The following is a 16,401-nucleotide window of genomic DNA, read 5'->3' as shown; positions in this document are numbered from 1 at the left end:
GACAGAGTACCAGGACTTCGTGGATAGGTTGGTTGAAAGATTTGACAAGAAAGATCCAGAGGTTTACTTCCGGGACTTAGCACAGCTGAAACAAACAGGCAACTTGGAGTATTTCATTGGTGAATTTCAGCGGTTGGCAGTCATGGTGCCAAACATTTCAGAGCGTAGATTGATAGTTCTTTTCATTGAGGGCCTATCCGAACCACTAAGAGGTTGGATAAAGGCATTTGATCCTATTTCTTTATAGGAAGCTATGAAAAAGGCAAGAAGTATGGAACATGCAGTCCCAACAAACAAATTTCAGTCCAAAGGAGCATCTTCTAGTAAGGATAACAAACCATTTTATAAAAAACCAGAGAGGACTGATTTTAAAAATGATTCTAAAGATAAAACTCCAGCACCTTTTGACAGGGAAACATTAAATGATTTGAGGAAGAAAAAATTATGTTTCTACTGTAAGGGACCCTATGATGCAAACCATGATTGTCCTCTTAGACCAAAGGGCAAAGCTAACAGAGTTATGTGGGCATACTATGAGGAAACGGAATCAGATAATTCAGATCAGCAGTCTGATATAGAGGAAATAGATGGTGAAAAAGAGGAAGACAAGGCTGAAAACTTGTCTAAAATGGAGTCCAAGGATGGGGAAGGAGATGGACAACTTAGGGAAGCTCGTCTCACAAGTATCAAGCAGGAAGGGTCATTCCGGATGAGAGGAGTGCTTGATGGATAGCGAGTCATAACTTTGGTTGATACAGGTGCCACTCATAATTTCATTGATGCTAGGATGGTGGAGAAGCGTGGCATACAAACAGAGGAGTTTGGGGGAATTAGAGTGAGGGTAGCTGATGGCTATGTCCTCAAATGTGATCGTAAGATCACTGGACTCCCATTGAAAGTTAATAATTATGACTTTAAGGCAGATTTCTATGTTGTGCCTATTGGAGATACAAATATAGTCCTTGGGATGAGTTGGTTGCATGATATTGGGGAGTTCACTCTTAACCTCAAGGAGATGGAGATGAGGTTTAAAGTGAATGGGAAGACACATATTCTTAAGGCAATCAGGGACAGTGATCTCAGGATGGTTTCTTTCCGGAGGATGGCTAGATTGATTCGACATGATCAGGTAGAGTGGGCAGCAGAGTGCATGTTGATGCCATCACAGGAGGGACAGCAGAAGATTGAATATCCTCCTGATATTCAGGAGCTTAGAGTTAAACACTCTAAGGTGTTCAGTGACATTCCACCAGGTAGACCACCAGACAGGGGTATTGAGCACATCATTGAGTTAGAGGAGGGGGCTAAACCCATCATGATTACACCTTACAGGCATCCGAAGAGGTTGAAGGATGAAATTGAGAAAACTGTAAAGGAGTTACTTGCTATGGGCCACATTAGACCAAGTAAGTCTCCTTTCGCTTCTTCAGTGGTCTTAGTGAAGAAGAAGGATGGGACATTGAGGATGTGCATTGATTACAGGGTGCTTAATAGGAAGACAATTAAAAACAGGTATCCCATTCCTAGGATTGATGAGTTGATAGATGAGCTTCATGGAGCTTGCTTCTTCTCGAAGATAGATTTGAGATCAGGTTATCACCAGATCAGAGTTAGAGAACAGGACATTGAGAAGACAGCCTTTAGATGTCATTGTGGCCATTTTGAGTTTGTAGTTATGCCATTTGGGCTAACTAATGCACCTGCTACTTTTCAGGCAACAATGAATCGGGTTTTCCATCCTCAGTTGAGGAAATTTGTACTTGTCTTCTTCGATGATATCTTGGTATACAGTAGATCTTGGGAGGAGCACTTGGTTCACCTTGACAAGGTGTTGGATATATTGGGCAGAGAGTCCTTGTATGCAAAGGAGTCAAAGTGTGATTTGGGCATGACAGAGTTGTTGTACTTGGGTCACATCATCAGTGCAGAGGGCGTATGCATGGATCCTGAAAAGATTCGTGCCATTGTGGAGTGGCCTTCACCGGTGAACCTTACACAGTTGAGGGGCTTTTTGGGCTTATGTGGTTTCTACAGGAGGTTTGTGGATGGATATTCGAGGCATGCAGCACCCTTGACAGATTTGATGAGAAAGGGAGCTTTCTTGTGGACTCCTGAGGCACAGGAGTGTTTTGAGAAATTTAAGGAGTTGATGACTTCTTGTCCAGTGTTAGCATTACCAGATTTCAGCAAACCTTTTGAGCTACACTGTGATGCTTCCAGGGAAGGCATTGGAGCGGTGCTTATGCAGGAGAAGCACCCTATTGCTTATGAGAGCAGGAAATTGAGAGGGCCAGAGCGGAGCTTCAGCATATATGATAAGGAGATGTTAGCCATTATGCATGCTTTGGCTAAATTCAGGCAATATTTGGTAGGTAGCAAATTTTGTATCAAAACCGACCATAATAGCCTAAAATACTTTTTGGGGCAGCGAGATCTCAATGATAGGCAGCAGAAGTGGGTGAGCAAGTTATAGTCCTATGACTTTGACATTACATATTTTAAGGGGACACAGAATGTAGTTGTTGATGCCTTATCACGTCGGCCCCATTTGAGCTTATTGACAGACATATCGGAGGATTGGAGACACTTGATCCTTGCAGAGTATGCAAAGGATACTTGGGCAGTTGGATTCATAGATGGGAATATTCAGGACAGCAGATACACCCTTGTGAATGAGCTAATCATTTACAAAGGGCGAATATTTTTGGTTCCAGGATCAGCAGTGAGGAGGATGGTTTTGAAATCTTTTCATGATTCACCTATGGCAGGACATCCTGGTTACTACAAGACATACCGGCAGATTAGAGAGCGCTTCACATGGAAAGGGCTCAAAGCAGAGGTACTTCAGTATGTTAGGGAGTGTCCCACCTGCCAACAGAATAAGCAAGAACACTCCTATCCAGTCGGTTTACTTCAGCCACTTCCAATTCCTGATAGGAAGTGGGAGTGTTTGTCTATGGACTTCATCACAGGACTGCCTAGGGCCCAAGGCAGGGACTACATATATGTGGTTGTGGATCGCCTTACGAAGTTTGCACACTTCTTTCCGATCACTGCTACATACACTGCTACACAGGTGGCAGAGTTGTTCTTCAAGGAGATATTCAGATTACATGGCTTACCTCGGAGCATTGTGAGTGACAGGGACAGCAGGTTTATGAGTCACTTTTGGCAGGAGCTATTCAGGTTGTGTGCGACAGAGCTCACTCCGAGTACTAGCTACCACCCTCAGACAGATGGTCAGACAGAGATAGTGAACAAATGGGTGGAGGGATATCTCAGAAATTATATAGCAGGGCAACAGAAGGCATGGGTAAAGTGGATTTATCTCTGTGAGTATTGCTACAATACCACTTATCACATGTCTATTCAGATGTCACCCTTTATGGCCCTGTATGGGTATGAGGCACCCAATTTTATGGATCTGCTTTTGAGTGACAGTAGAGTGCCCAGTGCAAGTGATTTGTTACAGGAGAGTCAAGACATTGTTAAGACTCTCAAGGGTAATATAACTAAGGCACAGAATCAGCAGAAGCAGTATGCAGATCAGAAGAGGACTGAGCGGACTTTTGACGTTGGAGATATGGTGTATCTTATGTTGCAGCCTTACCGTCAATCCACTCTCAAGAAGAGTGGTGCCGAGAAACTTAAGCCACGATACTATGGTCCATTTAGGATTATCAGGAAAGTGGGAGAGGTGGCTTATGAGTTAGATTTACCGGCAGAGAGCAAGGTGCACAACGTTTTTCATGTGTCACGCCTCAAGAAGGCGCTAGGACATCATATTGTGCCTTCTACAGTACTACCACCCCTGGATGATGAGGGAAAACTTGTTTTGATACCGGAGGCTATCATTGATTTCAGAGAAAGGAACTTGAGGAGACGTAACATCCGGGAATATTTGGTGAAGTGGAAGGATTTGCCAGTAGAGGATGCTACTTGGGAGAATGAGGAGATTTTGCAGCATCTGGAGTTAAAGTTGCTTGAGGACAAGGACATTTCAAGACATCTTCATCGAGCACAAGCACTTAAAGGTCATCACAATGAAGAGATTTACACTCTAAGACCCAGATTGCTCCTGTCCCTCAGGAAGGGACCAGAGCGATATCTCTATAATGGCGTAAATTTCAAAAGGCAAACAAGTTTCGAGCAACCAAGAGGGTCGAAAGGACATCATTTCACGTAATGAAGATGATTGCAAGTTGGTAAAAACAAGAACAAGCACATAATGATGAACTTCGCTCCTGTCCCTCAGGAAGGGACCAGAGCGATGTTGGATATATTGGCCACTTCATGCAAGATTTACGTAAGGTCAAAGTTTTGCGAGATTGTAGAAGGTCCATGGCATGATTAGAGGGTGATACAAAAGGATTTTGAACGTAAAATGATCATCAAATTAAACATAGAGACCATATCGCTCCTGTCCCTCTCCAAGGGACCAGGGCGATATTTACTAAAACACATGATATCCTTTAAAGATCACGTTAAAACAAGGTTGCACAAGGTTTTAAACATCGTTTGGAAGGCGATACAAAGGGAGATAGACGTTAAATATTACCAATTTGAGCTTAAAATGGAGAAAAGACAAGGATCGCTCCTGTCCCTCTCCAAGGGACAAGGGCGATGATCCTTCTAACGTCCAAATGCCTCATAAAAGTCAAGTGATACAAGCATGGAATGAACAAGCAAGGTTATTATTCACCATACAAGGAAAAGTTGATATCAAAATGGAGAATTTCAAGTGAAAACATCAAGATCGCTCCTGTCCCTCTCCAAGGGACCAGGGCGATATCACATCTTAAAGACATTCCTTCGCACAAACAAGTCAATCAAACTTGAAGGACCTAGCTAAAATGCCGATTTGAACGTAAGGATCAAGATTTTGAACGTCAAAAATGCAAGAATTAAGACCAAATTGATGGATCGCTCCTGTCCCTCAGTCAAGGACCAGGGCGATGAGGTATGTATTATTTCATTTTCAAAAATTTGGCGCTCAAACACATTTCTTTAAATTTATTTTAAATGCTAAAATCGATGGATTGCAAATTTAATTAAGAATGGCATTTAAAATTTGCGCTTGATATCTATTAATTATTTTTGCCTTTATAAAAATCGAAATTTATTAATTTAAATAATAAAGGCATTTAATAATTAATTATTAATTAATAAAAAATCAAATGGGGCGCTTGATTTAAAATTTGTTTCATTTTACAAGGGTCGGCCTTTTAAGTTTATTTTAAATTTGTCTTATTTACCAAAGTCGGCCTAAGATCAATATGAAGGTAAGCGCCTATAAAGGGAAGGTGGTTTATTCATTTCAAATCATCATTTAACATCCTTCATTAGCATGCGATTTGGAGAATACAAAGGAGGTGCGAAATTGTCATTCAAGAGGAGGGCGCAAACATCATCAAAGGAGTGCGAGCTTAGCCTCAAGTTGGGCGAACTTGCCAAAGACCACGTCAAAGATATCCTCAAGGGTGATGAATTGATAAAGGGATCGTTCATTTAAAGGAGATCACGTTGAAGCCATCTAATTTTGATTTTGCCTAGGCAAATTCCTTGTTTTGCATTCTAGAGTTAGCTCTCTACTGAGGTATGGCGATATTTGTTTTATTGTTTTAGTTTTTGATCGTCATAGCTTCAAATTTTGAATTTTTGAAATTTTGAATTTCAATAAGCTCAATCGTTTTTTAGGAAATAATAACTCAAGGATTTATTATGAAGTTTCCTAAAAAATAATCTAATCTATGTTATATATTGCAAAATCACGTTTCTAATTTTGAAATGTTGTGTAGGCATCAAATGGAGATCTCATCAAGGAAAATCAAGCCGGATCAAGGACGGTCTTCGCCAGGACGGTCTTCCCCGGGACGACCAAGCCAAGACAGGGGCGACCTCTTCCAAATCCAGCATTCCAAGGCGAGGTACATCATCGTCTTGCACATCAAGGACAAAAGGAGTTAGGACAAGAGTTAATTAAAGATAGCCTCTCAACGACATCAAATTGAATATCTAGCAAGCTACAAGTGTCAGATGAGGTGGCATCCTAGTCATCGCTCCTCCAGTCAGTGTGGTCCACCTCAGCATGTCCAGATTCAATGTACTTAACTCATGGAAGGTGGCACAAACTCCGATGTACCTACCCCGGCTATCCATTGGTCGATTTTTCTAGAGGGGACATGTGTCCAAGCAATACAATTTTATCATTGGTCAAGCATTAAATGTTATGTAATGGTTGTAACAAACCCTAATTAGGGTTTTCATTGTTGAATCTTGGCCATTGATCTTGAATTGATCTAAGCCATCAAATTGTATTGTGGGCACTATATAAGCCCAGGCATTTCATTTGTAAAGGCTAATTAGCAATAGCTAGAGAGTTAGGAGATAGTTGGAATAGTTAGAAGATAGAAATAGAATAGCAATTAGAGTAGAATAGGAGGACAAGGCAAGAAATTGTTGCCATTGATTGTAAACAAACTCTATTTTCATTGAAGTAATGGTGAAGTGTGTCGTTTCTTGCAATTTGCATGGTTTCTTGTTGAGTCTTCAATCCTAGATGGTAGATGATTAGATGAATGGAGGAAATGTGATTGATTGATGGTGGAATTCGTATATCCATACTACTAGCAGTTTGTTGATTGCAGACTTGCCTTGTGTAGTCAACTGGAATCGTTCAGCCTAAGCTCAATTTCAATTTGTCGCCTCTTCATTGATATGCATCAACTTGGATGGTGTCTATGCCTGCGGTGATGATTTGAACATCATAAAGCTTCCCTCAGAAGATTGCACTAGCCTTGTGGAGATGGTCCATTGATGTCAAAACAAGACCTAGTTAGAGTTTTGTCAAAGATCAATCATTGCTCCTACATTCTTAGTATTAGGATTAGATCCTCTCTTCACCCTTATCCTTTTTCATTTTTTTTTCAAATCTAAGTTAGTAAGAGCCTGTGTCCAGCAAAGCAGATCGGAAGTTCAATCATCACATGTAAGTCCCCTTGTGATCCCAGCAAATCACATCATACCACTGGAGCTTGTCCACACGTAGAGACCCTACATCAAAGAACCTTGGAGTCTACCTAACTGATCCTTTACGCGAATCTTCAGCAGTTAGAGACTATTTTCTCAAGAGAGGATAAGATGCCTTTAGGTATTTTATTCTGTGTATGATGGTGTACAAAATACACGTCAACAGGTTTCTGATTCAGTCAGCCATTGGAGAGCGACAATTCTTCAGTGTTGCAACCATTTGAGGTAGTGAAATATCCACTAAATTTGGCATTTCAGGAGAGCTTCATTCTGGAGTTCTATTTGGGCTTTAAAAAGAAGGGAAGACATCTAGGGTATGCAGATTTTCGAATATATATTAATTGCAGACCTACAGTTTCATTTGGCAGCCATTAAAAATCAGAATTGAACGAATCATTTCAAAATACAATTGCTGCTACAGTACCCGTGCTACAGTAAACGCTACAGTACCGCCGTACGGACTGCTACAGTACCGCGTGAACAGTAATTTTTTCAAAAAAATTAAAATTTGCAGTTGGCAGATTTTTTTCAACTACTGGGACAGCAAAAATCAGGTTTTTATCTTACATTGTAATGAATTTGTTTTCCAGGCATATTGGCCATAAAACAGAACAAACATTCCCTTGATAGTTTCGTAAATTAATTCCAGCAGTAATATTATTGTTCCAGTATTATTTTAAGCATAGGAGTTTATTCCAGTATTGTTTCATTGCTCATTATTACCAAAAAAACACAAAAAAATCTATAAACATTCAAAAACCAAAACAAATTCAAATCTATTGCATTCAAAAGAAACAGTCAGCAGAGGAGAGCCAAGTTGGGTTCTTACAAAATCCTAGGGGATTCAAACCCTTACTGACGTTAAGCCTCAGTTGCTTTGTTTTCCAGATCTTCAACTTTTCTTCAGGGTTTCTGTCGTCCTCATTTTTATTTCCTTTTCTTCATCACTCTGCTCCCTCATTTTTCTTTGACCGTGCAATATTTCTTTTACTAATCTCTCCCAACCTATTCCCTTTATCTCTCACCCTTTCTGCTGCTTTTCTGTTGGTTTTTTCTCTCCCCCTCCTTTCCTGTTGAGTTTTTGATTTCACCTTTGTTCACTTCAATACTTTCTAATTTATTTCTACATAATAATATTTTTGTTTACCTGAACAGCCTCTGTGCCTTGGTTCTTTTTTACCTGTTGACATTTTTGTTCATTTATATGCTATTTCACCTTATGTTACATTAAATTTTCTGTGTGACATTCGCTCGTACCCAACCTCTTGTTTTTCCCAGCTTCTTTTTTGCCTTTATTTACTTTCTCGTTCATTTAGTCCATCATTTTCTGGCTTTTCCGCTCCTGTATCATTTACTGTACTAAATAACTTTTTGTAATATTTAATTATTCTTTATTATTTTAAAATTTTACATATCTACATTAGTTTTCTCTTTTTATATTTTTATACCATCATATTACCTTTCAAATTATACTCATTTTATTCTATAACGCCTGCTTTTGAACTGTTAAATTCTATTTATCCTCAATTTTATTTTATAACATTTCTCTAGTTTATATATTATATATTTTTATAATTACTTATCCAATTTAACTTTTCTTTGGTAACTTTTTCATCTCTTAGGCTCTCAGTGATGTTTGTAATTAGGTTTATTCATCTTACAAAATTTATTATATTTTCTTCATTTCGCTCCTTTGTTTCACATTGAGTAATTTTCACCAATTTGTTATCCCTATTCCAGCCTTACTGCCATCCTGACATCTGGAACTTCAGTGACTAGGTTCTGTATTCTTCACAATTTACTAAGTTATCCCAATAATGGATCATTGGAGTATGATCCAAAATGTTGATGTGAAACTTGTTATGCAGTTTACCAAAAAGCTTTACAAACTTAGAATTCTCACTTATCATGTATTATCAATACAAATTATAAAATCCTTTTTAAGGTTAGTTTTGATGTCTCAGCCATGATTCTGACTTGAAGTCTAGGATGGTATCTTCATTTAGAACAATTTATTGGCCGAGGAATTAGTGTTATGTGGTGCATTGTTCTCGTATTTTTTGTGGAGGGCTCTTTGTGACTAAAATTGATATTTAAAAAAAATTGCATCGACATGTCATAGGACAGGGTTCTCTTTAGCTCAACATAGTTTCAGCCACTATGTATCGGGTGTAAATGTTTCGAATATGGTGTATATTAAATGATTGAATTGCTATTTCAGGTATGGGCTGGCCCACTGTCTGAAGAACGTTTAGTGGTAGCATTTTGGAACAGGTGCACAGAACCTACCACTATTGAAGTCACATGGGATGCTATTGGTCTTGAAGCAAATGTGGCTGTTACTGTTAGGGATTTGTGGAAGGCAAGTTTCTTTACCCGTGTTCTATATACTGCATTGTTATTATCCTTTAAGTGAACCAAAGTAATTTTTGAGATCGTAAACGATTAATCATTAAAGTAATTACAATTTGGGAAACTATTTGAGAGGTTGATTATCTGGAAACTGTAGTATCTTAACTTTTTTTTTTTGCAGCATGAAACTTCATCCAAAAACATGGTTGGGAGTATGGAGGTCACCGTTGACACTCATGCTTGTGAGATGTATTTGTTCACTCCAGAAGTAAGCTTTTTCGATATTCTTGGAATTTAGTTTTTTTGAAATAAAAACGTGGATGCAAACATCAACGAGAGTCTTTGGGTTCTACTGTGGTCAGACAGATGGCCTTACAGAGGGTTCTTAATTTAAGCACTTGTATGTAAGCAACTTTCCAGGGTCATTTATGTTAACAATTTGCCTATTAGCACAGCTGGGTAAAATCTCAGCATGTACATGATTGATGATGTAGTTATAAATTTGCGTGCATAAACCAAGTAAAAACTATTTTTAAGACAACATACAATATGGTTAAAGGCAATATTTGTGAGTTGCGATGTAATGGCAATATTTGTGTTGTAAGAGTGATCAAAATTCAAATCTGCCTCCTTGTGTTAACTTGGTCTATAACATATTGTAATTGTTATTGGATTCATTTGAATGTAGTACTTATTTACAATTATTAGATTGCAGTTTCAGGACATTAAAGGCAGCCCATAAGCTCGCACAAGGTTTACCCAGCAAAAGAAAAGAAAACAATACATGAATATTACAGATGCATGGATAACTTTTAGGAAAGTATCGCATAGGAAACATCTGTTAAGTAGGCCTTTGGGAACCTTATCAAAGGGATTTGTGGAGATTGGAAGCTGACAAACCTCACCTTGGAAATGAACCCCGTAGTTAGTGTGAAGCCAAATATCTTTGGCTAGGCTTTATCCTGTACAATGTCACTTAGCCGTTAAAACTAGCAGTGCCCAATAGAAGCATGCCGTTCAACAAAAGAGTATCTGACAAGTAACATTATCAAAAAAACAAAACAATGATAATTGCCTATAACACAAGATTTGAGCATTTGATAGATTTGTAAGGAATATAGAAACTAGGATAATACATTGTGTTAATGTGTTTTTTAGGACACCTTGAACATAGAATAAAATACTAAGTATTCTATTTTGTCTTGAACAAAGAAACCTTATATGCTAAGATGATGTGACCAAATAACACAACTCCAAGGTTTACAATGCAAACAATCAACTTTATACATGGGATATATTTAGTGAATATGATGTGATATTGTTGGTTATCACAAAGGGACTTATGCTTATGAACACTGTTGGAACGCAGAATCTTACTCAACTTAGAAAATAAAGACAAAAGAGATGAAGGGTTGAGAATTCTAATCTAATCCTAGGAATGTAAGAAGTGATTGTTGACTCGGTGCAACCAAACCAAGTTTTGCTTCACCATGAGGGAACAACTATACAAAGATGGTGCAATCTCTTAAGGATAAGGAAATAATTTTTATATCACTTATGTGCTCCAACGTTATGAACAATGAGCATATAGCAATTGAAGTTAAGATTTTGATCAAGTTCAGTCTAACCACACATTGCAATTTGTATCAACAAATTCCAAGTGGTATGAAAATTAGGCTTCACCATTCATAAAAAATAATGTCCTCCATTCATCTAATCAACAAGTAAAACTTGAAAAGTAGATGCCATGCAACATGTTGAAATAGCCCACAAAATCCACCATATCTTCAATGAAAGTAGTATTGTTTATTCCATCAAGCTTTGGCAACAATCTCCTTTCCTCTTATATTATTGTAGGCTCTAATAATATACTAACTGCCTATTAACTATTAACCTTTACAAATGAGAGAATTGAGTCTTACATAGAGGTCTTTTTACAAATCAAGGGCTTGGATTGATTCAAGATTAACGATCAAGATTACATGATAAAAACCTAGTTAGGGTTAGTTATAATTGACTTCCCTTGAACCAATAAAATAATTACATTTTGATGGACATGTCCTTTAAATGCAGACCAATTAGGAATGAGGTTAGGTGCATGAAACAATCTCCAATGTAATACCATGTTTCACTTGCTCTTTCATGAGATGAATCAAGTACAATGAATTTGGACATGTTGATGTGGAGTAATTTGACTTGTTGATGATAAATAGGATGCCACCTCAGTTCGCTCCTCATGTAGATCATCACAAAGTGTTTGTAATTAAGTAATATCTCTTGATTCTCAACATTCTCTAATTGCTTGTTGTGATGTTGATGGGACATATTCCCAAATTGCATCATCTTAGTGATCAAGTTGACTTTCTAGTTTTTCTTAACTCTTCTGAAACTATCTAACATGATCACACTATCATCTTCATCTTTTGGGAATTCGCCTCTTGGGGATGCATTTCATTTGGAATCTATTATCTTGAATGTTCTCCATCAAGATTACTTCCTTGTGCACTGACAGTGATCCTATGTTTTTGGAGGAAATTCAAAATGGTTGCAACATATCTATTTGCAATGTTAAGACATCTTTCATATCTTAGCTCTTGAACTTGTATTAGCATTGTTGCCTTCTTTATCTTTTTTTAACATCTTTATAGGTGTTGATCTTTCATTTCATCCTTGAAATTTGACTTCGTCACTTGTGTTTATCCTTCACCTTGAATGCATTGATCTTACTCTTACTTAGCATTTCATCTCTTGTATTTTCTCTTTCATGATGTTGATGATTTCCATTCCTTTGATCATTGTGACCCTTAGAATCTATAGTGACAAGCTACATGAGTATTCTAACTTCAAAAGCATCTTGGATATAGCCTCGTTGCCAACAAGTATCCATAGCCCCAATGAGCTTATTGTTGTAATCTCACAAATATTGCTCCATTGCTAGCTGGCTGTCCATAGCCCCGATGGAGTTACTCACATGTTTCCAAAGCCAATTACTTTGATTTTTCATTTTATTTCATTTTTTCTCTTCTTGATTTTTTTCCTTTTGCTTTCTGATTTTTTTTCTTTCTTTTGATATTGCTTTCTTTTCTCACATATTTCCCACACTTTGTCTCATACGAAATGAAGCTCACATGGGTTTGAGAATTACAGTAGCGTTGAAGCAAGATTTAAGATTTTTCACTAGCCATGGCTTCACCTAAGAAACTACAATGACTTAGATCAATTGATTAAATGTGTAAAATATAGTAATCAAAAGATTTTGATATCACGACACAATAGGTTTTGATTATGATATCATGACACAATAGGTGATTCCCTTCCAAATTAAGTACAAATCCTAACCAAACAATAAAGTTAGAGCAATTGATTAAATGTGTAAAATATAGTAATCAAAAGATATTGATATCATGACACAATAGGTGATTCCCTTCCAAATTAAGTGCGAATCCTAACCAAACAACAAAGTTAGAGCAATTGATTAATATGTAAAATATAGTAATCAAAAGATTTTGATATCACGACATGATAGGTGATTCCCTTCCAAATTAAGTACAAATCCTAACCAAACAATAAAGTTAAGGAAGAATAACCTCAAATTCTAAAGGACTTCATAAATAGTTATTTAGGAAATGGACCAAACATGAGATCCAAATTGTGCCAGTGTATGCGAAAACACAAACACCTTTCTCACAAATAAAGTTCTCACTTAAGGACATCTAAACTAAGAAAGCCGACTAACCCAAAAGACTTAAAGCAAACCAAACTAAAGAAAACAAATGACTTGAGCCACTTAACAATCTTGAACCAAATGACTCGAAGCAAATTGATAACTTGACTCAACAAAATGACTAAACTAAAACACATAATTTAGGAAAACCTACCCTAAGCTATATACAAAAAGTCTGAGATTGAACATGACTCAAAGGAGTGACATATGTACATGACTTGACATGATGTCTCAAATTGTTCAACAAAAACATGGCAAAGGTGATAGTTCGAAGTCGAGCTTGAACTCATCCTTAAACTCTAAGAAGCAAGCTCTCACAATGCAACTCTCAAATTCAATCAAAATCTCACGCAAGATTATCAATTGTGGCGATTCATCGGGTCCATGGTCAATCCATATGCAAGTTGTTCTTCCTAACCCCTCATAATCAAATTCACAACTTTCAAAATTAGGAGTAGGAAAAGAGACAACTTGGCATGACTCAAGCTCTAATGGAGATCCTTATCCATTACCCCAACACATTGTATGATAAGGGATCCCCAATTGCCTCAAGCGGTTGCCATTGGTGATGTATCATCCCTCAGGCATTCAAAACATGTAAACCAAAATTACCCTCATTAGTGATCATATAATGGTGAACATTGAATTCAAATGGAAATTTGAAATTATAAACATGAAACATTTCACCTATCAATTTTTTGTGAATGTTTAGTAATGGATGTAGCACCACTTCAAATTGTTCTTCATACTTGGCCTTCATGGTAATGACAAACTCATTGTCTTGCATAAACCATGCGTCTTATGTAGTTTTGTAAGCATATCTTCGAAAATTATAGCCTCCTTGATAAGTTGATCTTCAAAGATTTTGCAAATTTGTTCCTAGAGTACAATCTCTAATGGTAGCACCCCTTCAAACTGCTTATCATTCTCTAGCTCCATAACCATGTTCATTTGATCATCTTTTCCAATGATTCTTGAAATATCCTATATTGGAATGTCTTGAAACTCTTCATTTGAATCCCCTTCTTGTTGTAAGGAGGAATGCTCACCAAAGATCTCTTCCTCTTGAATACGTGATAAATGCTCATTTGAATCTTCATCATGGACTGCCTCCTCTTGGAGTGTTTTGAAATTTCATCTTTATTCTTGAAACAACGAGGAGGCATCAAGTGTATGATAACCTTTCAAGTCACTCATGCTATTTGCTATGTTCCCCTTTTCAATTCCTTGATGATGCTCTTCACAAGTATCCATGCTTTGTAGAACCTCCTGCCCAAATGCTTCCACACATTGATCTTCACTTGCCACTATCTCATTTTCTTGAACACCTTTAATTGTTTTGCACTCTTCCTTAGGTGCAAGGTACACTAAGCTACTATTCACTACTACACATTGATCACTAGGTTGAATTGTGATACTAGCTTGCAACTCATTTTTTCACTATCAAATGATGCTCTTTCGTTCTTCTATATTATTTAACTACAAGATACTCACTCCAAATTTTGTCAGTGATGCACTCATCTAGTGATTCAGGTAAACCATATTGACATTTGACCTAGTTGATGGTATCCTGACACAATGAACAAGTAAAATTTGAGCGTGTGCATTGTGAATCCTACACCACCAAGGTAGCATTATACTCTCTAGGCATAATTCTTCATCAAGGCTTAATTGATTCTCACTCAACCCTTCGAACCTGGTGAATTCACCAATTGAAATTATCTAACTCTACAAAGACTTCCATCTTGGGGATATCCCAAAAGAAGATTTTTCCTTGTAGTGCTAGATCAACTTTTGACAAGAATGTCAAGCAATGTAAGTCATCATGCTCAATTCTCTCATGCACTCTACAATGCCCTGGTACTACAAATTTAGACAAGTTGCATGGGTGTAGTTGTTCATTCAAAGTCCACCAAAGTTAAAGAATATCAACATGTTGATCCCCTTGGCCATGTGAAACATGAAGTTGCCCATACATTGAGAAATTTTTTTAGATTTTTTTTTTATTTTTTTTTTTGAAATTTATCACTTTTTGGGGATTTTCCAACTTAAAAGAGATCTAACAAATCTTGAATGTATCTTGAAAGCTCATATTGGTTCCAACCTGTGGTTGATTTGAACATGAACTGCTTCCCTTCTTTTCCACATCCTATTGATGATCCAGTGTTCTCACCTTCATTCTTATGATAACTCTGTCGAGCATAAAAGATTATACCTCCACTAACTCTCTACCTAAATTGATAGGCTTTTGCATTCACAAGTACAATTATTCACATGTTCAAGTGTTCAAACCCTCCTCCTACAACCAATTTTGTTGATGTGTTTTTTAGGACACCTCGAACACAAAATAAAATACTATTTTATCTTCTCTTGAACAAACAAATCTTATATGTTAAGACGATGTGATCAAATAATGCAACTCCAAGGTTTACAATGCGAACAATCAACTTTATGCTCAGATAGACTCAATGAATATGATGTGATATTGTTGGTTATCACAAAGGGACTTACGCTTATGAACATTGTTGGAACGTGGAATTTTACTCAACTTAAAAAATAAAGACAAACGAGATGAAGGGTTGAGAAATCTAATATAAACCTAGGAATATAAGAAATGATTGTTGACTTGGTGCAACCAAACCAAGCTTTGCTTCGCCATGAGAAAACAACTACACAAAGATGGATGTAATCTCCTAAGGGTAAGCGAATGATTTTCATATCACTTATGCACACCGATGTTAGGAACAATGAGCATATAGCAATTGAAGTTAAGCTTTTGATCAAGTTCAGTCTAACACCATAGTGCAACTTGCAATCAAAAAATTTGAAGTGGTATGAACATTAGGCTTGACCATTCATCAATAATAATGTCTTCCATTCATCTAATCAACAAATAAAACTTGAGAAGTAGAGACCATGCAACATGTTGAAATAATACACAAAATCGACCATATCTTCAATGAGTAGCATGTTTATTCCATCAAGCTTTGACAACAAATCTTTTTTCCTCCTACTCTACTACTAGCTCTAATAATCTACCAATTGTCTATTAATTGTTAACCTTTACAAATGAGAGAATCAAGCCTTATATAGAGGTCTCGTTACAATTCAAGGGCTCAGATTGGTTCCATGAGGGCTCCACTTAGTAAACCTGGGTTATATCACGTGCATTCATGACATACTAAACCCTATTTTCAAAAAATAATGCCCTAAACTCTTTTTTTGTCACCCCTCCCAATACACAACCCAAATTAAAACCCCCCTATTTTCACCAGATATTGTATTTTTTCATAGCC

General features: G+C 37.2%; 1 protein-coding gene across 2 annotated transcripts in view; it reads left to right on the top strand.

The window, feature by feature from the left end:
* Nucleotides 1-16,401, top strand: part of LOC131075448 (alpha-galactosidase 3) — a 228,714-nt gene that overhangs the window by 166,764 nt on the left and 45,549 nt on the right. For both annotated transcript variants that reach the window (XM_058012296.2, XM_058012297.2), the window contains exons 14-15: nt 9,251-9,391; nt 9,563-9,649. In XM_058012296.2, coding sequence (XP_057868279.2) covers nt 9,251-9,391; nt 9,563-9,649 — 228 coding nt within the window. The remainder of the gene's footprint in view (nt 1-9,250; nt 9,392-9,562; nt 9,650-16,401) is intronic.

Source organism: Cryptomeria japonica, chromosome 3 (assembly GCF_030272615.1).
Source record: "Cryptomeria japonica chromosome 3, Sugi_1.0, whole genome shotgun sequence".
Classification (NCBI taxonomy): domain Eukaryota; kingdom Viridiplantae; phylum Streptophyta; class Pinopsida; order Cupressales; family Cupressaceae; genus Cryptomeria; species Cryptomeria japonica.
This window is presented reverse-complemented; position numbering and strand designations above follow the sequence as displayed.